The 24,675-nt window shown below is 51.1% G+C and overlaps 1 protein-coding gene and 1 long non-coding RNA gene across 13 annotated transcripts; one reads left to right on the top strand and one right to left on the bottom strand.

Moving 5' to 3' along the window:
* The first annotated feature begins 2,672 nt into the window (after positions 1–2,672).
* SEMA6C (semaphorin 6C) lies at positions 2,673–18,862 on the top strand. Of its 12 annotated transcripts, none has more exons than XM_056819356.1 (19): positions 2,693–2,982; positions 7,137–7,311; positions 8,373–8,487; positions 8,775–8,835; positions 9,040–9,096; positions 9,334–9,435; positions 9,719–9,809; positions 10,667–10,786; positions 11,002–11,090; positions 11,308–11,525; positions 11,891–12,022; positions 13,222–13,374; positions 14,201–14,374; positions 14,786–14,932; positions 16,054–16,131; positions 16,241–16,296; positions 16,454–16,498; positions 16,785–16,889; positions 17,322–18,862. In XM_056819356.1, the coding sequence occupies exons 2-19, from the start codon at positions 7,191–7,193 to the stop codon at positions 18,386–18,388; spliced, it is 2,931 nt and encodes a 976-aa protein (XP_056675334.1). In that variant the 5' UTR covers positions 2,693–2,982; positions 7,137–7,190; the 3' UTR covers positions 18,389–18,862. The 12 variants fall into 12 exon arrangements, with proteins under 12 accessions (XP_056675337.1, XP_056675334.1, XP_056675335.1 ...); XM_007485410.3 differs by having other exon boundaries at positions 2,694–2,982; positions 16,785–16,880; XM_056819359.1 differs by lacking the exon at positions 16,785–16,889 and having other exon boundaries at positions 2,673–2,982.
* LOC103095694 (uncharacterized) lies at positions 3,874–18,199 on the bottom strand. Its single transcript, XR_463404.3, has 4 exons — positions 18,066–18,199; positions 14,082–14,844; positions 6,831–6,879; positions 3,874–5,319 (listed from the first exon to the last, which is right to left on the bottom strand). It is a non-coding gene; the product is annotated as an uncharacterized LOC103095694 (long non-coding RNA).
* Positions 18,863–24,675: the final 5,813 nt, after the last annotated feature.

Below are 24,675 nucleotides of genomic sequence, written 5' to 3'. Positions count from 1 at the left end.
AATGCATGCTTTTGGTTCTATAAAATTTTAAATTTTATTTACAAGCAAAACCAATTCAGCTAAAATTAGAAGAAAAGCAGGAAATAGAGGGAGGAATTTTTGGCATACATTTCTCAGATAAAGGGCTTTTTCTGCTAAAATATATAGGAAACAGATTCAAATTTGTAAAGATAAGAACCATTCCCCAAATGATAAATGGTCAAGGAATATGAACAGTTTTCAGAGGAAGAAATTCAAGCTTTCACCCAGTAATACCACTACTAGGTCTACCATTACTCTTTTACCCTTTCATCCAGTGATACTACTACTAAGTTTATACTCCCAAAGAGATCAAAGAAAGATTAATATATATATATATATGTATATATATATATATTAGCTCTTTTGTGGTGACAAATTGGAAACTGGAGGAATATCTGTTAATTGAGGAAATGAATGGCTAAACAAGTGACGATATATGAATGTGCTGTAAAAAATGATGAACACTGCCAAGACTTATATGAATTGATACAAAATAAAATGAGCAGATCTAGAATAATTTATATAATAAGAACAATAATGTGAAGAAAAACAACTTTGAAACACTTAGGAACTCTGATCAATACAATGACTAATAACAATTCCAGAGGGCTCATGATGAAACATGCCATCCACCTCCAGATAGAGAACTGATGAACTCAGAGTACAGATTCAGGTTTATAGGGTTTTAGACTTGGACAAGGTGGAAATCTCTCTCTTTCTCTCTCTCTCTCTCTCTCTCTCAGACACACACACACACACACACACACACACACACACACAGTCTGTCTGTCTGTCTCTTTTAAACCCTTACTTTCTATCCTAGAGACAACAGGGCTGGGCAATGTTTGCTGTGTTTTGTAAACCTCAAAGCATTAGGCAAATATGTTATTACTATTAATATTTAGTAAATACCTGTTAAATTGAAGTGAGACTAGAATTAAGCCTTACAACTTTACACGGTATTCCATGCATTTCCTACTTCAGTCCTCTTCTCTGAGTTTCTTCACTGTCTCTCTCTTTCTGCATCTCAGCACTACTGCCTACCCAATACCATGAATCCAGAGCTCATAGCAAATAATCCTGGGAAAGCATGGCTATCTCACTAACTTTGGTTCTCTCTCTACGTATATATTTCTGTTTGTCTCTCTTTCTTTGTGGATATATTTTTTCTCCCTCTATGTGTGCCTCTCTCTCAGCCTTTGTTGATTAGCCCATTTGCTACCCACTCTGATGCTGCTTTGGCCAGGTCTTGCCTGGAAGAACAAACCCTGCTATGCTCATTCTCCCCCACTCCAGAGACTAGGAAGTGAGGGGGAAGCTCAGAGGAAAAAAAGTCAGAAATTCCAATGCTTCCCCCCCAAGTTGCCCCCTGTCCCCAGAATTTCAAGAATGTTTTTCATCCCAAACCCACACAGGAAGGAATCTTGAGCAGGCATCTCCAAGGTGGAGACAACAACAGAGATGCCTGAAAGAGCTTTCCCTCTTTCCATGCTAGCAATTCCTGGAATCAAAGGGGCTTTGTAGGGGGTGTGGTGGAGTGGGGATGGAGAGAGCAGTGTTCTGCTTTTCCACTGGACAAATGACTGAATCCATCTTAGGGGAGATGGTAGTGGCTCACAATTCCAGTGTCTATGCTAAAGAAAGGCTAGGAGCTTGGGGTACAGAACGTGAGCAGTGTCAGCTTGGGCTATGCCAGGAAAGGGATAATGGGGTGGGTGGGGAAGACAGTATTTGACTCTGTGCCTTTCTGTATCTGTCTCAGAGCCTATCCGAATCTGTGTTGCTACTTGCTTCTGGTGTCTCTCTATCCCTCCATTAAACCCAATCTCTTTTACCTGTCCAGCATCATCCTATTGCGCGCAGGGTCCATTCTGTCTAGCTCTTTCTCTCCTTACCCCACCTCAGCTCCTCCCTGACTCAGCCTCAATGGAATTGGAGAGACTTTGCCCCCTAAATGGTTTCCCCTGTTTCTGCTTGAATCGGATCCTCTCGTCATGGTTCACAAACATCTGTCCTTTCTCCCCAACTCTGTCCTTCTCGACCCCTCGCAGCGTAGATCCTGGTCTAGGCTTCAGCTTACAGCTGGGGAAATGGGAGGTTTCTTTGGGGGAGGGCTGGGCCCAGTCAGCCTAGGGGGTCCTGAGGGGCCAGGGAAGGAGGCTCACAAGCTCCTAGATTTATATGTAGCAGACACCCTGGAGGTCACCTGGCCCAAGATCTGCAGGGCAGCCCTCCCCGGGTCCCGGTTCTGGGCTCACAAAAGCCAGGTGGGGGAGGAGATAAAGGGCCAGAGAGAGAGAGAGAGCCCTGGGGCCCCCGCTTTCCGGCCTTTCTGTCCTCTCCGCGTCCCTTCCTTCCTCCCTAAATGCTTTTTCCTCGACGGCCTCTCCCTGGCCATAAGGGCCGTACTCCCCAATCTCTCTCCCTAGGAAGGTCTCTGTTTTTTCTCTCTCCGTCTCTCCGACTCCCTCTCTCCCTCTCTCCCTCCCTCCCGGGCAGACCCCCCCCCCCCCCCTTTCGCTGCTCTTCTGAGATAGGTGTTCAGAGCGCGGGGCCCTACCATTGGCCACTGTGCTGTGGAGAGGGCGGCCTCTTGACAGCTTTCCCGGGTCGGGACTGGACGCCGAGGAGCGAGGGGCGTGTCTGCAGGCGGGGCTGGGGCCGCCTGCGGGAGGGGCGGCCGAGGCCAGGGCCGAGAGCTCCGGGCGGTCGCATTGTTTTCCTCCGCGGAGCCGCGGCCGGAGTGGGCTCTGCGGTTCGGACCCCAGTCTCACGAAACCCGGGAGCCCTTCCAGAATCCCCAATCCCGGTTACCGGCCCCCTCCTTCCAACCCGAGACCTTCTCCTTATCTCCCAGGATCCCCGCTCCCGGACCTCCAAACCCGGGACCCCTGGGATCCCCGAGCCCCGGACCCTTGAGCCCGCGGCCGTCGCCTCCACCCCACGGACCTGGCTTCCAGGGCAAGTAATCGCAGAGAAGCGCCGGGGCCGGGGCCGAGCAGACTCGCTGGTCGAGAATGGAGGGAGGGCAACGGAGCAGACACTGTGGGGTTTGGGGGAGCGGCCGAGGCGGGGTCCTCCGAAGCCGCGGGGGCAGGCTCTGAGCTGTGCTGTGGGATCTTGGGGCGCGAGTCAAGACTGGGGAACTGGAGACTCGGGGATGCTGGGGGAGCCTTGGCGCAGCTTCCTCGACCCCAACTTTCTGGGAGGCTTTTGGGGGGTATTATCTTCTAGGGAGGGGCGAGGATATAATTTCCGAGGTCAGATCTGGAGTAGTGGGGTTCCCTGTCAAGAGCGAATTGAATTGTCGGGCTAACCCCTTTTCACCTCAACCTAAGGTATAGGGAGACCGGGGCACTTAGAATTGAAGGGGATAGGGCAAGGGAGGGGAGAAATCATTCCTGGACCTTGATGTCTTGGTTGAGTAGCTTTTCTAAGGCAGGGAGAGAAGACTTGAGTCCTGGAAGGAGGGACCCCAGGCCCCAGCGCATAGTATTCAGGTAGAGGGGTGGTGTTTGTACAAGTCGTTTTTTCCTCCTGAAGGGCTGCGACCCCAGCCCCAACCCCAAACCTACCTTGGGACTTTGTTATTTTATGTTGCCACTGAAAAGGGCAGACATGGTAGACTCCATTTGGAGGACCCATTGACTACCAGTTTAGCTCGATCTCCCTAAATCTTTTCATCTTTTGCCTCCTGTCCCCTCTCCTGTTCTTTCAAAGCCTTGTATCTGCTGCCCTATTCTCTGGTTCCCCCAGTCTCCTGTCAATTCCCTGCCTACAGGCACCCCCTCCCAAGCCCCTCCTCTCGCTAACGTGGCTCTGGGACAGAGTCCCAGGCAGCAGACACTCAGCCCCTGGCCCCCTGGCCTCGGTGTTTGGAGCTCCGGAGTTGGGAAGGGGGGAGGAGGGGTAGGGACGGGACAATTTGGAGATTTCTCCATTTACTGGCACAGTGCCCACCTCATGCAGGGGTCTAGACACCTGGATTATCCTTGCTCTGGGAATGACGGGAATGGTAGAGTCACTGTTTATTTAGAACCAGAGAAGAGAGAGGAGGGGAAAATGTCTGGGAGAGGGTAGAGTTCTCTTAAGCCCCTCCTTAGTAAAGCCCCCCCTTCCCCGAAAGGAAGGGGGACAGGGGGCTGGACTACAGTGCTGAGGGTTTCCTGCTATTGTCCCAGGGTGAGAGCCCCCCCACCCCAATCCCTCCTGCCAGACTCTTTGGCTGTGACCCCAGCCACTCCCCAGAGGTGGCTTTGAGCCTGAGGCTAGGAGAGGGGCCAGCTTCCTTTTCCACACCGGAGGTGAGCCCAGGCGAGCCTAGTCCCTGTGAGATTTGGCTGGTTGAAAGATTCAGGATGCTGATTCCTCCTGTTCACTAATCCCACCTTGCTTACCATTTCTCCCACCCCCACTCATACAACACACACACACACACACACACATATACACAAATACTTCTGCCACAATGGAAGTAAGAGGTCAAAGTAAGGGAAGTATCAGGGGCACTAGAGGGAGAGCAGGACTGAGATTCCCCCCTTTAGGCCTGGGGAGTAGGTGAATGAATTCACAGTGCTAATGCCTAGCAGAAGCTGCAGAGGGCTCCCCTGGCCCTGCAGGTGAGAGTAAAGGTACCCAGAAAAAGCCCAATCAGATGTTTTGGCCAGGCCAGGCCAGCCTAGATCAGCCCTGGGGCAAGGGGGCATGGGATGACCTAGGCAGAAAGCAGCTGAGATTCAGGGCGCTGGGGACCTCTTTGGGGAAAGGAGCCAGCCTGGGAGGCCTTTGTCAGAAGCCCAGGAACCACCACCACTGGCCGGATGGTGTGGCATGGAGGGGAGTGGAGGGATGCTGTGTGCTTATTTTGCACGGAGATGAAACATGCAAATGAGATGCAAATAAGCTTCTATTGTCTTGGTTTCCAGCTTGGGCCTTTTTGCTAAGTATTTGCTGGATTCTGTGGAGGATCCTCTCCCGGCTGTTATAGAGCTTCCTGGGTCTCGTCCTCGAGGCCACTTTCTCTCTCCTAGGCCTGTCCAGTAGCCTCAGGTGTCCCCTTTGCCCAATCCCTCCTAGGCAGGAAGGGCACCCCAAGAGGCCAACGCCTGGCAACCCTTCGCTTCTCCAACCCAGCTCCAGTACACAGTGCCCTGTCCATGGTGCCCGTCCCTGCTTCTCCTGGCTCTTGACATCCTCTGCTTCCTCCTTCCACTGCCCTTCGCCCTTCCTGGGCCTCTCCTCTCTCTCTGGAGCTTCGGCATCCTCTTTGTGGGGATGGGTATGATCCTGGTCACTCACCTGGCAAGCCCAGGAAAGAGAAAAGAGGGCTCTGCTAGGGAGCTGGAAGGAAGGGAGCAGCTTGGCCCGGACCAAAGTCATTCCAGGGTGATACTACTTGTTGTCAAGGGCAACATAGCGGTGAGGAGGGAAGGTGTGAGAGGAATGGGAAGGACAACAGGAGAGCTCCCAGAGGAGTGTCAGCATCCTGAAAAGAGGGGGGCCTTGTGGCTTGTTAGCCTGGGGGGTCGTTAGCTGGCTGCTCTCCTCTCAGGGGAAGGGGTCGTCATTAGGCATCTCTGCCCCCTCCCCTCCTTGAGCCCTCTGGGGTCCCTATCTGACGTTAGCCTCCCCCAGATGATGTCATGTGGGGGAGGGGACTCTCTCCAGGGGGAGGGAGGGGACACCTGGGTTCCAGACTCTGGGAATGGAGCTTGCTGGAGGGGTGGGGCAGGGAAGAGGGGAGCTGGGATCTTAGAACAACAAGGTTCCCAGTTCTCTCACCTGGGGAAGAGGGGATTAGATGATAACGGAATCTACCCATATTTGTATCTGCTAAAAGGACACTCATCCTTTGGGTGGGGTACCTCCTGGTGCCCCCCGAAAAGGCTCTGGAGCAGCCATTACTGCCAAAGGCCCCAAGTTACTGGGTTCTGTCTCCCTCCCGCTCCCCCTCCCCCCAACCCACCAATCCAGAGCCGGTTGAAAGCAGGGCCAGGCAGTTTCAGGAGGCTGATGGGAGAGGAGGCATGGCTCCCAGTCTCAGGATCTTCTTTTCACCTCACCTCCCACCCTTACCCCATCCATCTCTCCCCCTGCCTCTGGCCTGGAGTTGTCTGCTGTGGCTGAATTATTTATATGTTCATTTCAGAGGCAGCCTGATGAGGAGGGGAAGGAGGAGATGGGGCCGTCCAGCCCTTCCAGCTCGCTCTCCTCCCAGTGTCCCCACGGGGGGTGCTTCCCTCTCAAAGGCAGATAGACTGGGTCAGGGGGGCCAGAGAGAGGAGGAAGGGAGGGGGTCTGGGGAGACAGCTGCAGCCAGAACTAAATATAGCCTTCAATTTGGCTTCAATGCAAATTCATTTTTGGCTAAGATGGTCCTCCCTCCAGTTCTGAACCTTTAGTCCTGGGGAGCTGTGCCTGGATCAGAGCAGCGACCCCCACCATTCCGTATCTCTCAGGCAGGGGCACACCTGAATGCCAGAATGTTCTTTTCCAGCCCTAGGATGAGAGATTGTCACAGTATTTCCCTCACACATATACACTGGGCTGCCAGGGAGGCTGCACCGAGGAAGATCTGTTAGGGGAGGGCAAGAGTAGACTGCTCCTTCTCCCTCAAATGGTCCTCAGGAACTACTATTTATAATGTGAGGTGTCAACAGCTCTCCCCCCCATTCTTCAGCATCTAATTATAACAGGGAGGGTTTGGTGGAAGGGGAGGGGGATGAGGGGGATCAACTAGAGAAAGTCAGGGGACCTAGAGAGAGGAACTGAGGGACTAGGCAGGGAGAAGGGATATGCCCTGACCTTACCTGAGGTCATCACTTGGGTCTGTCTTTTCCTGCAGCAGCCGGTTTGCGCCTGTTTGGGGAGACGGAACTTGAGTGACAGTGACAGACATGGTTGGGACAGGTGTCGGGAAGGATCCCCTCCCCTCTCTAGGGTCCCCTGGGGATAGACCAAGGGAGGACTTATGTTCATACCCTTGTTGGAGAAGAACAAACTGCAGAAAAGAAAGAGCCCTGGTGTCCACACCCTGGCTTGAAATCTCCCAGAGAGGCCAGGGTCCCAGCTCCCTAGTCTCCTCCCCTCAATCTTCTCCCTGTCTTTTCTTTCAGGCTTGACATATGGGCCAGAGAGTGCCACCTGGGGCCTGAGCTGGCCTGCCCAGGATGCCCCGTGGCCCTCCCTTCATGTCCTTTGTGCTCCTGGTATGGCTGCTACTCTGGACTCCTCCCACGAAGGCTACCTTCCCCCAGGATCCCCATCCTTTACTGACCTCTGACCTCCAAGGTGAGTGGTAGCCATGTCCACTCAGCCCTTCTCTTCCACTTCTGCCATTGTTTGGCTCAGACTTCCCCCAGACATCAGCCCCTTCCCCTCATTCAAGCACCGTCCCTCCACTGACCAGTGTGGGTTCCACACTGGAACTCAGCTTCTCATATTAATCAATCAGCAATTAATTATTTATTGGGTGAGGATATTGGTCTAGATGCTAAAGAATATAATGACTCCGACGCAGTCCTAGCCCTCAAGGAACTCAGTCTAGCTGGGGACGTAAGAAAAGCATAAAAAGTAGATAAAGCAGTCATCCTTCATTACTCAATGAGAAGGATGGACGTCCATGCTATGGGGCTTTGGAGGATGGAGAGGTCACTGTTGGCTGGAATGGCTAGAGATGCTTTAACGGAGGAGTGAAGATTTGCTCTAAACCAGAAGGATGGAGGATTTGGATAAGTCAAGGCAAAGGATTGGCTGTTCCATTTTAAATAAGGGGAATGGGCTGAACAGAGATAGGAGGCATTTTGAGGAATAATGAATGAGCAGGTGGTTTGGTTGAAAGAGAAGGTCTGGGTAGGGAAGTAGTAGATAATAAGGCTGAAATAGTGGTTGGGGACAGCTAGATGGTACAGTGGATAGAATGCCAGACCTAAAGGCAGGAAGAATCATCTTCCCGAGTTCAAATCTGGCCTGAGGAAATTTACTAACTGTATGACCCTGAGCAAGTCACTTAATTCTGTTTGCCTCGGGTTCTTCATCTATAAAATGAGCTGGAGAAGAAAATGGCAAACCAGAATCTTTGCCACAAAAAGCCCAAATGGAGTCACAAAGAGTTAGACAGGACAAATGACTAAAAAGCCACAAGAGGATTTAAACGTAGATCCTTAAAAAAAAAAAAGAGTAGAAAGGGACCAGCAACTTATTCTTACTTCATCCATGATCAAGTAGCTCTCTCTGTTGTGGGGAGGGAGTTTAGTGATTTCTCCCTCTTCTTATAGGAATGGTGGTAATAGGTTTTTGGGGTGAGGCATTGATTACCCAAATATTTCTCCATTCCACTCTTCCCCTACCAGGCATATCACCATTAGCCTGGTTCCGGGGCTTAGAAGATGACGCTGTGGCTAGAGAGCTCGGTCTGGACTTTCAGAGATTCCTTATCCTGAACAGGACTCTGCTTGTAGCTGCCCGGTAAGTTGCGTGGAACATATGAACTGACCGAACATAGACCCATGAACCCGACACACAGAGATATGGTCAATATATGGACGCTGGAACAAAGACATATTGATGAGGGTCTACCATAAGCCAGTCCCCTCCGTGTTTAGGTGAAGAACAGGTGTGGGGGATAAGCTGTGCTTATCTATGGAGTGCCATGTATATCTAAACCTGGCAATGGGCATTTACCATCTTGAAAGTTAGGGGGAGGGATGGAATATTGCCCTGTTGACCCATTCCTTCCCTCTTTGTGCCCATAGGGATCATGTTTTCTCCTTCGATCTTCAAACTCAGGACTGGGAAGGGCTGATACCTAACAAGGTAAGAGACTGAGGAACAGCTTGGGTTCTGGAGTAAGGAACCAGGAGGAGGGACCTGGGGTTAACCCCTGGAATTGGGGGACATCCAGTCTCCATAGAGGTGGTTGGAAAGCTCTGATAGGGTTCGAGCCTCTTGAAGTTTCTGCGTAGGTATGTACATGATGTGTGTCCTTCACAAAACCTCTTTCCTTCTCTTCTCCATCAGTATCTGACATGGAGAAGTCAGGATGTGGAGAACTGTGCTGTCCGAGGGAAGCTGAGGGTGAGGGGTGTGACAAGGGATTGGGAGGTGGGCTGTTGTCTCCCTCCCCCATGACCTCTTCTCCCAAGTCCTCTTTTCCTTCCTCTCCCAAAACACAGGGGAAACAACCCAAAGGGAACATTGCTTGGCATGTCCAGTCCCCAGCCCTTCTCTTGCCCTTGGGGATCTCAGAATGCCCGGTTCCCCTGTTACCTTCAGTGACCTTTGACCTCTGGTCCCACCTCCTGGGGCCCCTAGGACGAGTGCTACAACTACATCCGTGTCCTTGTTCCCCGGGACTCCCGGACCCTCCTTGCCTGCGGGACAAATTCATTCAGCCCCATGTGTCGCAGCTATGGGGTACGGGGGTTGGGGGGATAGGGTAACAGGCATGGGTGGGGCATGGCACAGAGGGGAGGGACAGTCACAGGGTAGTGTTGGATCTTGGGGTGTTGAATGGGGTGCACAAGTCCAGGAGATAGGAGGTGTTTAGGAGACCCTGGAGAATCTGGAATGAGGGGAGGGTCAGGGTATAAAGGAGGCATAAGTGGAACGAAGATGATGAAGATACCTTTGATTTTCAGTTTATTCCCTGAGATACCCAAGGGCCTCAGGATCATGGTTCCCTTTCTTCCTACCACAGATCTCTTCCCTGCAACAGGAAGGTGAGGAGCTGAGCGGGCAAGCTCGATGCCCTTTTGATGCCACACAGTCCAGTGTCGCCATTTTTGCAGGTAAAAAGTTATGGACCGGTAGAGTGAATGACGGCTAGTGCCTGAGAGAAACTCCTACCCCAACCAAATCCATATCTTTATCATTCACTGGTGTTCATCACCCTCAGGAGTTTGGAGGAGGAGAGGACAATTTCTCTGAAGGATTTGGGGTGGAAAGGTGGTTTCAAATGGCCCAAAACACATCTCTGGAATATGTTCATCTCCTTCTGAGATTCACTGTGCTCCCTTCTCCTGGGTTTTCCCTCCTTGTATCAATGTTCTCTTTCCATGAGCCCTCCTCCCGTGGTTCCTTTCCTTTCATGAAACAGTGATGCATTTATTAAGGGCTTACAGGGTGCCAGGCACTGGGGCTGCAAAGAAAGGAAAAGGCAGTGTCTGCCCTCAAGGAGCTCCCAGTCTAATGGAGGAGAAACATGCAAAATCTATGTACAAGCAAGCTAGGATAAATACATAGATAAATATAGATGTACATGCACACAATATAGCCATACAGGATAAACTGGAGATGATCAACAGAGAGAAAGCATAAGCCTTAAAGGGGATTGAGAAAAGCTCCTTGTAGGAGGTGGGATTTTAGCTGGACTTTGAATTCCGAGAAGCCAGGAGACAGTGATAAAGATGGAAGGAATTCCAGGTAGGGGGGATGGCCAGTGCACAGGACCAGAACCAGGAGATGGAGGGTCTCATTCAAGGAATATCAAGGAGGCCTGTGCCACTGGACTACAGGGAGTAAAGTCCTAGGAAACCTGGAAAGGTAGGAGGGAGCCACCTCTGCTCTCATGTCCTTTCATGATCTCCACCTTACATCTCTCCGTTTTTCTATGATGTCTTCCCATGACCTCGGATGCCCCCTTCAGAGGGCAGCCTTTACTCGGCCACAGCTGCAGATTTCCAGGCCAGCGATGCTGTTGTTTATCGAAGTTTTGGCCCCCAACCTCCTCTCCGCTCCGCCAAGTACGACTCCAAGTGGCTTCGAGGTCAGGGGGGACCAGGGTTTGGGAGGTAATCTGGGGTGGCCTAGAACTTTTGGTGGGATGTAGTGGGCTCTGGGGAGGAGTGGGAAATCTGCTAAAGGTTATCTATGCATGGGGGTGTGGGGTTTCAAGAAGTACTAGAAGATTCAGGGATGGAGAGTAATCATTATGGAAGAGACCCGTATAGACACTCCCCATTTCATCACTCCCTTCCCCAGAGCCACACTTTGTCCACGCCGTGGAGCACAGAGACCATGTTTACTTCTTTTTCCGAGAAGTCTCTGTGGAGGATGCTCGACTGGGACGGGTGAGCTGAGTGGACCCTACCTTGGGGAGGAAAGGTGGGGGACTCTTCTCTGCGTAGAGAGGACAGCCGTAGCCTGTTCTGGCACACTTAATGCTATTTCTCCCCATATGACTTATCTTTTTAGCTCTCCATGTTTCTCTTGACCCTGATTCCCCTGATATTCCCCCTCCCTACCCTAGCACTTATCCTGGTGTCCCCTGATTCTTCTCCCCACCAGGTGCAGTTCTCTCGTGTAGCACGTGTGTGTAAACGTGATATAGGTGGCTCTCCTCGAGCCTTGGACCGTCACTGGACATCTTTTCTGAAGCTCCGGCTCAACTGCTCCGTCCCTGGAGACTCTGCCTTCTACTTTGATGTACTTCAGGCCCTGACTGGACCTACCCCTCTGCATGGACGTCCTGCACTCTTTGGGGTCTTTACCACCCAGACCAACAGGTTGGGAGACATGTGAAGGAGGTGTGGGAGATCTCCCAACCAATATGGCCATCCTCCCTGACACTGTAGCCTTTTATTCTTCAGGTCCTCTCCGTTCAGGTCATCAGTTAGGGTAGAGGAAGAAAGTTCTGTCCTAACCATTGTGCTGGCTTCCATAATCTTTGTGCCCTATTACATCCCAAATTGACTTGAGGTCAATGTTGCCTTAATCAATCCTCTATTAAGGCTTCGCCACCAAGCAATATGGTGGCTCTTGTTTCCCACACCCAGGATAGTTAGGGACCTGGGAGGGAGGGAGCATTCCCTGCCTTCTCTCAGACCCAGCTCATGCGATTCCTCTCCCACACTTTCCCGGTGTCCTGTAGCATCCCCGGCTCTGCTGTCTGTGCCTTCTACATGGATGACATTGAACGTGGCTTTGAGGGCAAGTTCAAGGAGCAGAGAAGCCCAGATGGAGCCTGGACGCCTGTGCCCGAGGACAGGGTCCCTTCACCCAGGTATCTACTGGCAGCTTCAGTGGGGATGGAACAGTGTCTATTCAGACCTTGAAACTGTTAAGTGGCTAGGTGCTCAACTAGGGGTACAAGAGAAAGCTAAATTGCCACATCCCTCAAATGGGGGGCTTTCTCAGGGGGAGGAGGAGAAGGCAAATGCAAATAGTCATTCAGGACAGATAAAATTTTTTTAAATCTTTGAAATATTTGAGTACACAGAGAGAACCTGTTGAGAGAGATCAGGGAAGGTTTCCTCAAGGAAGGGCCCCTTTGAGCTAGCTTGAAAGAAGATACGGCTTTTGAAAGGCAGAAATTAAAAGAGCAGTTCAGGCTTAAAAGGGTGCTTGTATGAACCCAGAGGCAGGAGACCTGGTGCCAAATTAAGGGAACAGAAAAGAATCCTGTGTGGCTTGGCAGGCAGATTCTTCCAAGAGAAGTTATCTCAAATAAGGGTGGAGAAAACGATTTGAGCCAGGTGCTGCTCAAAAGGCTGCTGAGCTGAGTGGTTTGTATTTTATTCTAGAGGCAGTAGGGAGCCAGTGAATGTTTTTTTTAGCAGAAAAGTGTTAAGGATCAGATCTGTGCTTTAGGAAGATGATTTTGGCAGCTAAGTGGAGGATTCACTGCAGAAAAGAAAGGCAATTAGGAGGGTTGTTGCAGTGGTCCAGGTGAGAGGTGGTGGTTATATATGTGGGAGAAAGCAGACACATGCATGGCTTCTGTGGAGGTGGAACTGTCAGGCCTTGGCAAGTGGATGTGAATGAGGGGGTGGAAGGAGGAGGGAGAGAGCTGAAAGATGCCTGGGAGAGTGGCAGTGGTACTCTTGGCACAGATAGGGAAGTCTGATGGAGAAGGGGGGGGAGTTTATGTGTGTGAGCTCATCTTTGTATGTTTGACATGCCCATAGGATGCCAAAGTCCAGCAGAGAGCTGGAGACACAGGGCTGGTCTGTGGCCGGGATAGGGTTGGGGAGAGAGAACCCAGAATTTAAGGTTGGGATGCTTGAAGAGGAGCGGCCATGGCCGGAGCTAGAAAGAAACTGCTGTGCTAAGGACAGTTTCCTTGGGCTCCCAATTGTGGGGATAGGACAGAGGAGTGAAGTGGGGGTTGTGGGGAAGGGAAGGGGTGCAGGATTTCAGTGAAGGGAGCACCACAGTATCTAGTCATCCTACCCTGAGCACTGCCCTCCATGTATCCCTCAGGCCAGGGTCCTGTGCAGGGGTGGGTAGAGCTGCTTCATTTCCTTCTTCCCGGGACCTCCCTGATGAAGTCCTGACTTTCATCAAGGCTCACCCACTGCTGGACCCCGCTGTGCCACCTGCCACCCATCGGCCCCTTCTCACCCGCACTGGCAGGTATCCAGGGCAGGGGGAAGTTGGGAGGCTTTGGGTAGGGAGGGGAGTGAGGGAAAGAGAGGATCAGCTCACTAGCCTAACCCCCTTTTCATGGGTCCTGGTAGTGTGACTCAGATTGGGAAACCAGGCATATGAAGTAAAATTACTCTGGACAGCAGAAAAACTCAGCCCCCCCCCCCCCATTCCTCTGAGGAAAGGAGAGTAAAATGGCTCCTGATCCACTTGGTTTGGGGAGAAGAGCAGCAGCAGAAGAGAGTTAATGTCCTGTAATGGAAAGAGTATTACTAGAAGTCAGGAGAAGGGTTCTTGTCATGGATATCCCACTTATTGGCTGTGTGGCCTTTGGCAAAATACTTACTCCTCTATAGGCTTCAGTTTCCTCATCTGTAAAATGAGTGGTTTGGAATAAATGTTATCTAAAGGCCCTCCTGCTTCTAATATCCAATGATTCTTTTTTTAAACCCTTACCTTCTACCTTAGAAATCAGTCCTATATATTGGTTCCAAGGCAGAAGAGTGGTAAGGGTGAGAAAATGGATGTTAAGTGGCTAGGAAATGTCTGAAGCTAGATTTGAACCCAGGACCTCTCATCTCTAGACGTGGCTCTCTCTCCACGGAGCCCCCCTAGCCGCCCCCTTCAGTAATTTTTGCCTTAAATGGTCTCAGTGTGACTCCCTCCCTTTAGACATCTAGACCCATAGTCATTACCAGTATGGCTATCCCCTCACTCGATCTCCTGGTGGAGTCACTGGAGAGGACAGACTTTCCAATAGGACCATCTCAGGGCTGCCATGCCCTTTACTGACTCCAGAGTGGTACCTTTCCAGAGCCTTGTTGACACAGGTGGCTGTGGATGGAGCAGCGGGTCGCCATGGCAACACCACTGTCCTCTTCTTGGGTACTGAGGATGGGACAGTGCTGAAGGTTCTCCCCCCAGGATCAGGGAACGGGAACACCGAGCCGGTCTTGTTGGAGGAGATCGACACTTACAGCTCTTCCCGGTGAAGTCTTTGAGAGAGCTTCTCTTTCCTCTCCCTGGGGTTAGCCGTAGGATGCTCCAGTGAAATGGCATAGGGAAGCCATCAGCCGAGAACTTAGACACCACAGGCCAGTCTCCAGAACCTCCAGGCCCTGAGAAAAGCTGTTTTTATATAGTTTACAAGCTGGCTTATGTGTGTTTTCTCCGTTGATTTGGCAAGGAGACTATAAAGGATGCTTGAGTCCCCTCACTGGCTTGGGAGTCATGGGTGGGAAGGAGAAAGGGATTCTCCCCGGGAAGAACAGATGTGGGGAGCATATGAGGGGTCCCAACCCAGAGGTTACATCTCACCTCTCAGGCTCTGTTCTCTGCAGTTTGCTCTTGCGTGGTAGGGAGCCCCACTCATAATTTCCCTCTTCTGTCCCTCTCCCAGGTGTGGTGGGAAGCGCTCGGCAGAGTTAGCCCGACAGGTTCTTGGTCTGGTGGTGGATCCTGAGGGGCACAGACTCTTTGTAGCCTTTTCGGGCTGTGTTGTCCACATGCCTCTCAGTCGGTGTACCCGGCATGGTGCTTGTCAAAAGTAAGAGACGCCGAGGGAGGGGGTCTGATGTGGATGTAGGCTGCTTGGGGACGGGCAGAGCAGATTGGAGCATAGTGGGGAATATTGTGTGGGCTAGGAGGATGGATCGGAGAACCCAGAGAACCTTTGATAGGTAGGGGACATTGGGGATGAGAGGCCAGAGGGGGCAGAGTCTACTTTGGGAGTTGTGATGGAAGCAGTCACAAAAGGGTATCTGGAAATATTTGGCATGCTTCATTTAAAGAGATTAGACACAAATTTGGGGGGGTAGGAATTGAGGGAGACTAAAATGGGAAAGACCCTGGTGCCCCCTTTTTTATTGCATAGAACAATAGTGCCAAGTCCAAATAGAAAGGGATTTATTTCCAAGGCCACTTATTGATTTAGAAAACCACAAATCAACATTATCTATGCTGTATTATATTTTATTTTGTTAAACATTTCCTATATATAAATGGGAAATGTTTAACAACAAAAAAAATATATGTATATATATATATATATATATATATATATTAACCCTCATCTTCCATCTTGGAATCAATATTTTATATGGTTCCAAGGCAGAAAAGTGGTAAGGGCTAGGCAATAGGGGACAAGTGACTTGCCCAGTATCATCCAGCAAGGAAGTGTCTGAGGCCACATTTGAACCCAGGACCTCCCATCTCTAGGTCTGTCTCAATCCACTGAGCTACCTAGCTGCTCCCCTGCCCCCGTTTACATTTTAATCTGGGAGTTTTGTGGCTAGGTAGGGAGTGTCATATCTCTGCTCTAGAAGGTAGAATCCTGGATGGATTTATACAGGAAAACTTGGTCTTAAATCCTATCTTGAGAGGGAGTATTTACAAGAATTCACTTGCTCTGTGAGCAGGACAGGTTACTTCATCTTGGCGAGACTCAGTTTCCTCATTTATAAAATGAGGATAATAACGCCTCTGGGACTTCGAAACTTGAAAAAGACCACATATAGAAATCATTTGGAAACTTTGAAGCACTCTAGAAATACTAGTTACTGTTACTATTATTTGGGGAGCCAAGAAGATGTCTGTGCCTGTGGAGGAGGGATTCTTCCCCTGCCTCCTGCCTCCTCCCCACACCTATGGGACTCATTTCCCTCCCAGGAGCTGTCTTGACTCTCAGGACCCATACTGTGGGTGGGGAAGCTTCAAAGGCTGCATGGATGTCAGGGGCTATGCCTGGTGAGTGAGGGTCCCCGTGGGTTCCTTCTTTTGGGGCCAGGGCTGAGGGGAAGTGGGGCATTGAAAGCTAGGTGCAGTGGCCAGTTGAACTTCTTTTCTCTGTCTCCAGGGCTGATCTGGAGCAGGATGGGGACAGGGAGGTCATGGAGGAAGGAGATTGTCATGGTAAGGGGAAGCTATCACCACCACCACCCAGATAGTGCTGGGACTGTCTCTCTGATGTCCCCCCTGCCACACGGCACTCACGCTCCTCTGGGTCTTTTCTTTGCCTCCTTGGGGTCAAACTCTCTCCATTAACCTGCCTTTTTGTCCCACCTCACAGATGGGGCCACTGGGAGTCATTCAGGGCCAGGGGATTCTGCCTATGGTGAGTTTTCTCTCCCATTCTGCCCCTTATATTCAGCTTGTTTAACCCTTACTCCCTTACTCCTGAGAGTGAGAAGCTGGGATGGGGTGGGGTGGGGGTGTGATCAGGGGGCCCACTCTTCCCTATGATCTTCCTGTCTGTGGGGCTGGGGGTGGTAGTGGCCCAGGCTGGAGTACTGGACTCCTGGGTTCAGTGAAGGGGGGGGTGTCATCATCCATCTGTTTGAATTGCTCTGACATGATGGGGAGCCCATCCTCACTGGCTCTGACTTGGTCTCTGTCACCAGAGCCTCTGGGTCCCAGCCCTCCCCCTGAGGCCCCCAGTCCCCCCAATGATGCCCACCCCTGGGCCCCGCCCTCTACTCTTCGGGCTCACATAGAGGGTAAGGCAGGTAAGGGAGGGACTTGTGGTTTTGGGGGGGTTGCTGCATCCCAGGGAACTTCTTAACACCTTAGTGACTGGGGTTTGCTTCTTACTAATGATGTTCTTTTGGGGGCTTCCTCCCTCCTCAGACTGGGGCCTCCTCTCAGCACGGACTCCCTGTGCATGGACAGAGGCTGGGAGATGCTCTCAGCATGGCTATAGGGGCAGGACTAGGGTGCAGAGATCTTCTTGTCCTGGGGTCCCCCCTCTGGGTGTGTGTGTGAGTCTGAGTGCTCAGGAGGGGAGGTCAAGGCTATGGGCATCGGAGTTGAGGCTGCTGCCAAAGGGGATGAGGGTAGACTTCAGGGAAGCCACTGGATGGCATTTCTTGTCTTTGCCCACACCCAGACTCCTTCCCTAACACTTCTGCCTCCAACTAAGCCTTTCTGTGTTCCCTCAGGGGTCCGCCGAGATCCTTCCCATGCCTCGTCCCCTCACACCGTCCCGGTCCCACTCCTCCTGGCCAGTGTGGCTGCAGCCTTCGCCCTGGGGGCCTCGATTTCCGGTTTCCTGGTCTCCTGTGCCTGCCGTCATGCCTACCGACATGGTCACCGGGGGAATAAGGACATCGAGACCCCTGGACTCCCCCGCCCCCTGTCTCTCCGAAGCTTGGCCCGACTCCATGGTGGGGGTCCTGACCCACCAGCCCAAGCCAAGGAAGGAGACTCACCCCCGGTGCCCCAGCTCTATACGACTTTCCTGCCGCCCTCCGAGGGCATGCCTGCCCCAGAGCTGGCCTGCCTGCCCACCCCCGAATCCACCCCGGAGCTTCCAGTTAAGCAACTCCAACCAGTCCAGGCGCCTTGGGAGTGGAACCACAACGGGAACAATGCCAAGGAGAGCTCTGCCCACTTCCGCAGTGGCTCGACCCCTGCCCCGAGGGTGTTGGTGAGGCCACCTCCTCCTGGCTGTCCCGGTCAGGCTGTAGAAGTGACCACTTTAGAAGAACTGCTTCGATATCTCCATGCTCCCCAGCCTTCTCGGAAGGGGACCGAGGTTCTGTCTCCGACAAATCCTGGTCCTTCTCTCCCCTTTGCTACTCGGGCGCAGCCCTGCGTCCCCCCACTGGAGCCAGCCCGTCCCCTCTTTTCTGGCTCCTCCCCACTCCCACGAGACTGTACCCCTCCACTCCGGCTGGACATACCTCCAGAAGGGAAGTGTCCGCCTCCATCCCGTCCCCTGCTGTCTGCCCCTGCTCCTCGACTGGGGGTTGGAGGTACCCGGGGAATATCCCCTTCCCCACACCGTGTGCCCCCAGGTCTGCTGACTCGAGTGCCCTCAGGGGGAGCCTCAAGATATTCTGGGGGGCATGGAAGGTACCCTCTGTACCTTGGCCGGCCTGAGGGATACAGGGGAAGAGCCCTGAAAAGGGTCGATGTGGAGAAGCCACAGCTACCCCCAAAGGCTCCTGTCCTTGTGTCCTCCCCATCTCAAGCTGCCCCTCCAGGTGGCCATTTTAACTATTGACGGTAAAAAGGGTGTGGCAATGGGGACTCCGACGGGACAGATTCCGTCCTCTAATCACATTGCCTGCGTCCATCCTTCCTGGACTCTGGACCTCTCCTCTCCTCCTGTACTTATTGCCCATCTTGGGCTTATTTATTGACTGTCATCGTAGTCTTCCCCGGTGGCCCCTAGTCTCCAGGGGTTTGGGTAATGGGGGAGGCTTTCCCTCTCCCTCCTGCCACTGTGAGCCAGTCCTACTTAGTGGGAGCTGGCTGGGGCTCCCACCCTTATCTCCTCCAGCCAAGCTGCCTTAGCCCTTCCCCTCCCAGCTTCCTCCATTGTCTGGGACCCCCAGACTGGGGATGTCCATGATTGGGGGATTGGGGTAGGGTATGTATATATAGTGTACAGTGCTCTCGGGGATCCCCTGAGACATCATCACCTCCTACCGTGTAGGAGCCTTCCCTCACCCCAATACAACTATGTGCCCCCAGATCTACTGCCTGGTTACTGATAGAGGGGATCGGGAATGATGCCAGAAAACGTCTAGAGATTTCTCTGGGTTTGTCGGTTTCTCTTATCCATCTTCATCTGGGATTTTTTCCGGAGTAATTGGAGTGGCTAAAGTCCCAGCGGAGTTAATCAGGAAAGATTTCCTCAATTAGCGAATAGAGGAAAAGCTGGGTGGGGAGAAGGGAAGGCCCTTTCCATGGTTCCAGGCTTTTGCAGACAGAGGGAGGGGATCCAAGTCAAGGGTCAAGGGAGAGGACCGAGCGCCTGCAACCTGGGCTGGTCAGGGGAAGAACGAGGACTCGCTCCCTGGGGGCTGTGGAGGGGTGGGCTGGTCTAGATTGCGCCGGGAGGGCTTTGGATAGGAGTACGGGCTAAAGTGACCCGTTGGGAGAGCGCCCGGACCGGGCTTCCTCACACGCATGCGTGTCTCTCCGCCCCGCAGTTATAGCGGGCTTCACTCGACCTTCCTCCGGGTAGGGCTGGCAGGCGACGCCTGTCCATTATCGAGAAGGACCAATGGGAAGAGTGGACCGGTTCCAGCCGCGCCGCCCCGCCCACACTACGCTGCGAGCCGAGACCTTTAAGTGCCAGCTCCAGCCGCGTCTCCCGGGATTCCACGTGTGGGTCTGGGCTATGAGCCGCGGCGGCTCTGTACTTCTCAAGAGCCAGCCGCAGAGGGGCGGGAGCTCGGGGCTGCCGACTTACATAGCCCTCCTGGCCCCTTGAACACTTGCCCTTCGACTTGGCCCCTGAACAGTCGGAGGGCTTTGCTTTTTCTAGCCGCCCTAATTCCCGAAACTGACCCTTTGCCCTGTCCGGTTTAAAGGTGGGTCCTCGGCCCGCGACCCCATGGTTGGCTCTTCTCTGCCGCTTCACCCTCAGGCTTTCTACAGGGCTCCCTCAGCCCACCCTTAGGCTGCTGTTGCAACGCGCAGTGTGTTCCCAGGGATCCCCACTTTCCTCAGCTGTTCCGGGTGATCGCCAAGGCCCCACTTTTTTTTTTTAAACCCTCGTCTTCGAATCAATACAGTGGATTGGTTCCAAGGCAGAAAAGCGGTAAGGGCTAGGCACTGGACCACACAGCTAGGAAGTGTCTGTGCCTCCATTGAAACCCAGGCCCTCGTCTCTAGGACTGACTGTCAGTGCCCTGAGCCACTAGCTCGAGTTCTAGTTCTTTGCTAAACTTGGGGATACAAAAAAGCCCCCCGAAAAATCAAAATCGCGCCCCAGGGCTTGCTGGGTAAGAGGGGGCATTTACAGAAACACTGGCCTACAGTCCAGAAGCTGACCCTTCAAAGCTGGAGACCATCCGGCCAACAAGAGACCTGAAAGAGGGATGTTTATTGTCAATTATTTGTATTTGGGGAGGGGGAGAGCTCAGGAGAAGGAAGAGGCCCCAGCTTCTAGGCACGTTCAATGCCCAGCAAGGATCAAACTAAAAAGCCAGAGACTGGAAAGGCAGGAAGAGTGTGCTTATTCTATGCCAGGCCTTGTGCTGATCCAGAGCAAGGCGAAGGCTCTGCTCCCAAGAAGGGTGCCTTCTAAGACCCGGGAGACCTGGGGAGGCTTGGAACCATCTCCTGGCAGCTGAGTGGAGTCTGAATGGGAGAGGAGAGAGCACTTAAGACAGGAAAACTAGTTTTGTTGTGGGTTGGTTTTTTTTGTTTTTTTTTTTGAGCATATGAAGGGCAGTCTGGCCTCTGTTTATTTAGGAGATCTTTGAAAAACAAAAGCCCTTGAAAAGGTTTACAGAAGTGTTGACATGGTTTTACAACTTCCAAGAGATTTCTGGGTAAGTGATGCCAAGAGCCCGGAACCCGGCACACCATGGAAATCCTGAGGCCGCATGGAGGGGAAGAGAGTTTCTGGCTAGATGACAAACCATAGAACTAGTCCAGTAAGACATGAGGAGATCCTTGACTGTTGGTGACTATAAAATCGGAGAAAAAGCAAGAAAGAGGATAAAGGAAGAAGACATCCCCAAATCTGGAAGCAGACTGGCTGGGTGGGATGAGGGAGAAGGGCTTTGAGGCGGACATTCAGGGCCAGGGAGGGTTGGGGTGAGATATTCAAGTTTGAGATGTCCAAGAGGCAGTTGGAGATGGCAAGGCTGTATCTTAGGGAAAAACTACGGCTTGATGTATAGACCTGCATAAAGATGATAATTGAACCCCTGGGAGCTGATGAAATGACTGTGATAGTAAGACTGAAATAGTATTGAGTGAAAAGAGAAGGGGGACAGGGCTCAGTAGGTTGAGAGCCAGGCCTGATGATGGGAGGTCCTGGGTTCAGATCTGACCTCAGATACTTCCTAGCTGTGTGACCCTGGGCAAGTCACTTAATCTAGCCCTGACCACTCTTCTGAGATACACAGTATTGATTCTAAGGCAAAAGGTAAAGGGAGAGAGAGACAGACAGACAGGGAGAGAGAAGGGACTCTGAATAGAGACTTGGGGACACAAACAATTAAAAGGGCTTCTTGGAGGAAGTGGTACCTGAAAAGAGGTACCATGGATGTAGGAGGAAGAGCTCTCTTCTGAGAGCAAATTGTTTCTTTTTATTTGTATCTACACTGCTTGGCACACAGTAGATACTTATTGATGGATGAAGATCCCCAACAGTACCTCGTGCATTTTAGGAACTGATATATGTGGAATCAAATAGGTAGAGATATGGGGAATGTCTATTCTAGGTATAGGAAAAGTGAGTCAGGAAACCTGAACAAGTTAGTGGTCTCCCTTTATTAATTATTATATGTTTAATAAACCTTTGCCTCCTGACTTAGAAGAGATACCAAGTATTAGTACAAGGCAGAAGAGAGGTAGCAAACCGTTGGGTTAGGTGACTTGCCCAGGGTCACTCGGCCATGAAGTTTCTGAGGCCACATTTGAACCTGGGACCTCCCGGTCTCTACGCCACTGAGCCAGCTCACCCAGTGGTCCACCTTAAAGTGTCAGTGTGGCTAGACACCCTTGTGAGAACAGAGCTGCCATACTGTAAGAGTTAACCAGTCTGAAAGGAAGGGGAAGTCTTCCCAGACATGAAATAGACCAATATCTTCTCCAAACAAGATTACGGAAAGAAGACAAATATCACCTCCAACAATACATTCACAAAAAATATCTAGAACAAAACTCTTTAATGTGTTCAAGGGGAAGGAAATAAACATGTATTGGGCACCTATGGTGTGCCAGGCATTTTACAAATGTCTCATTTCATGCTCATCATAATCCTAGGAGGTGGGCACCGTTATTGTCCTCATTTCAAAGTTGAGAAAACTAAGGCTGACAGAGGGACACACAGCTAAAGAGTCTGGCTTTGAACCTGGGTCTTCCTGATTCTGTGCCCAGCACTGTCTCCACTGCCTCTGAAGGGGAAGAACAAGTAAGTACCAACAAAGTTTATTTTTTTTTGCCAAGCTAAGAGTCACCGGATCATAGATTTAGAGCCAGAGGCCTTGGGGGGCTGTACATAAGATCCAATTCTAAAGATTAGGAAACAGGTCCAGGGAAGCAAATTGATGGTACCACCAGAACTCCTTGTCTCCAGATCTACCGCTCTGCCTCTAGTATAACTGGAAGTTTGTACAGGAGACTAAAGTGAAAAAAAAATGGTGGAAAAAACTGCTGGAATCCTATCATAAAGGCCTTTAAATGCCAAGATGAATTGAAATTTTGTCCTCAGGGTAGTAGGATGTGACTTTGGTTCTCAGTCTCTTGAGCTATAAAATGGGGCTGGAGAAGAGGATGGTCAAGTGAAAGACCAGCACAGTTCTCCTTTTGGATCTCCAAGTCTTATCAAAGTTTATCTTCCTTTAGGTCCTTCAGCAGTGAATAGCCAACAACCTTGAGCAAATTCACTCATCAGGGTCCTATTTGTAGCTAATAGTGAAGACGGATCATTTCTTTGTTTAAGAATTGTCAGGTTATGATTCGCTCATACTTAAGCAACTCATCTGATTTCAAAGAAATGATTAGAGATGACAATAAATGAGTTAATCTAACCTTGATTTGGAAATCGACGCTAATAGCTGTCTTCTGATTGAACTTTAGATTTGGCCTTTAGAAAGAACAGAATTCCTCCTGCAAGGATTTCCAAGCTTGGATCCCAGAGGCATCTTAGAAGGCTGTGGAGAAAGCAGGGCCCTGGGGAGACAGTCCATCACCTTGTGACAGGCTCTAGGGATTTGAAACACTGAAGGTTCCACAATCACCAGCTTGGAAAAGCTTTTCTGCCTCGTGGGCTCTAAGGAGCCTAAGCCACTAGGGGCACGAGCTATACTGTGGTAACTCAGATTAATGTCCCCTAGGTACCTCATCATACATCTTGGAACTCATAATCCAAGTTTCTGCTCTCCAAAGATCAGAGGCTGACCTTTCAAAACGGAAGACAGGGGGCAAGGAACAAAACTGACCTAGAAGATGGACAGGGAATCTGTTTATTTTCAGTAGGCACGATCATTGGGCTTAAATACCTAGAGGTTGTAAGGGTGCCTTGACTGTCTCCCCCACAAGTAATAAACCAGGCTCAGGTAGCAGTCAGTTCTTGCCTAGATCCCCGAATATTCTTGGAGTTGATCTCACTTACGAGACAGTAAAGCCTGGGAAAGTTTCCCATGTTTAAGTTTCTCAGCATTTTTCCTGAATTAAGCTGCCCAAAGCCAGGTGACTAAGTTCCCTCGTTTGTAAAATGAGAGGAGTTTCTTGGCACTGAGAGAATGTTCTCAACCAGCTAAGAAACAATTTACCAACTAAGAGACAACTGGCAGAGAAGAGACAAGATTCTCCCAGCCCCAGCTCTGAAAAGGGGACAATTTAGTGTTAAACACTAAATGTTTAATTCTCCCCCAGCATAGTCCTAGGACTGTGACCAATCTCAAATCTAATTGTGAGAAACCCCACAGGTTGCTCTCGGAACTCCTTAGCCAACCCACCCATTTATTTCTGGAACTTCTCACATACATGGATGGTGGATGGGGCTGGCTTTAAGGTGAGTCACCGTACCACCATTTTACCTACCAGCTACACTTTTTGGAGAAGGAGGGGGCCTGACTCAGGCAGAGGAGGAAATATCAGTAAAATTGCTGCTCTTCATGGTTTTCCTTCCATGATTTCTCCAGGAACTTTGCTTTAAGGAAAATAGTTTTGTAGGCGTGGGGGGAAGCTCTTCTCCTCCTGGACCTTTTTTTGTATCATGGACCCCTTTAGCAGTCTGGCAAAGCCTAATGTATAGATCTCTTCTCTGAATGTTTTTAAATGCGCAGAATACATAAAATTCAATAATTATATTGAAACACCCCCCCTACACACTCATAAATCCTTTGGAATCTATTTACAGACCATTTGGTAGGGGTTAAGGTTAAGAATACCTTAATTCTGTCTTTGTCTCCCCCTTTGTCCTTTCCTTTCCCCCTTCAGGGACCCCACACATAAACACAGCCTCAGAGACATCCACTAATCACCCCATTAGCTAGAAACCACCATCGGTACAAATCTCCTGTTTTCTCGTCTCCCTCGGCTCTGGCATCTCTCTCTCTCTATCCCTCCGCAATGGTCTCACCCCACACAAGGGCGAGGCATTTCCTCCATCTCACCTCCCTGGAGATCATTCATAGGGAAACACTGGGGGGTTGGGGTGGGTAAGAGGACAACACTGATTTAGCAGGAAGGCCATACCTCTCCAGTTGCAGGTTGCCTGGTCCATTCCCACAGCAGTCATTGCCTTTCCATAACTGTATACCAGGAGAAAACAGGTCAGAGAGAAAAGGAAAAGGGTGTGGGAGCGAGCTAAGGAAG

Source organism: Monodelphis domestica, chromosome 2, assembly GCF_027887165.1.
Source record: "Monodelphis domestica isolate mMonDom1 chromosome 2, mMonDom1.pri, whole genome shotgun sequence".
NCBI classification, from domain to species: Eukaryota; Metazoa; Chordata; class Mammalia; order Didelphimorphia; family Didelphidae; genus Monodelphis; species Monodelphis domestica.
This window is presented reverse-complemented; position numbering and strand designations above follow the sequence as displayed.

Bases quoted from the DNA above. Each gene is read 5' to 3' on its own strand.
- SEMA6C (XM_056819356.1), top strand. From the start codon at position 7,191: ATGCCCCGTGGCCCTCCCTTCATGTCCTTTGTGCTCCTGGTATGGCTG. The intron at 7,312-8,372 runs GTGAGTGGTAGC...TTCCCCTACCAG, and splicing joins ACTGACCTCTGACCTCCAAG to GCATATCACCATTAGCCTGG. The intron at 16,132-16,240 runs GTGAGTGAGGGT...CTCTGTCTCCAG, and splicing joins GATGTCAGGGGCTATGCCTG to GGCTGATCTGGAGCAGGATG.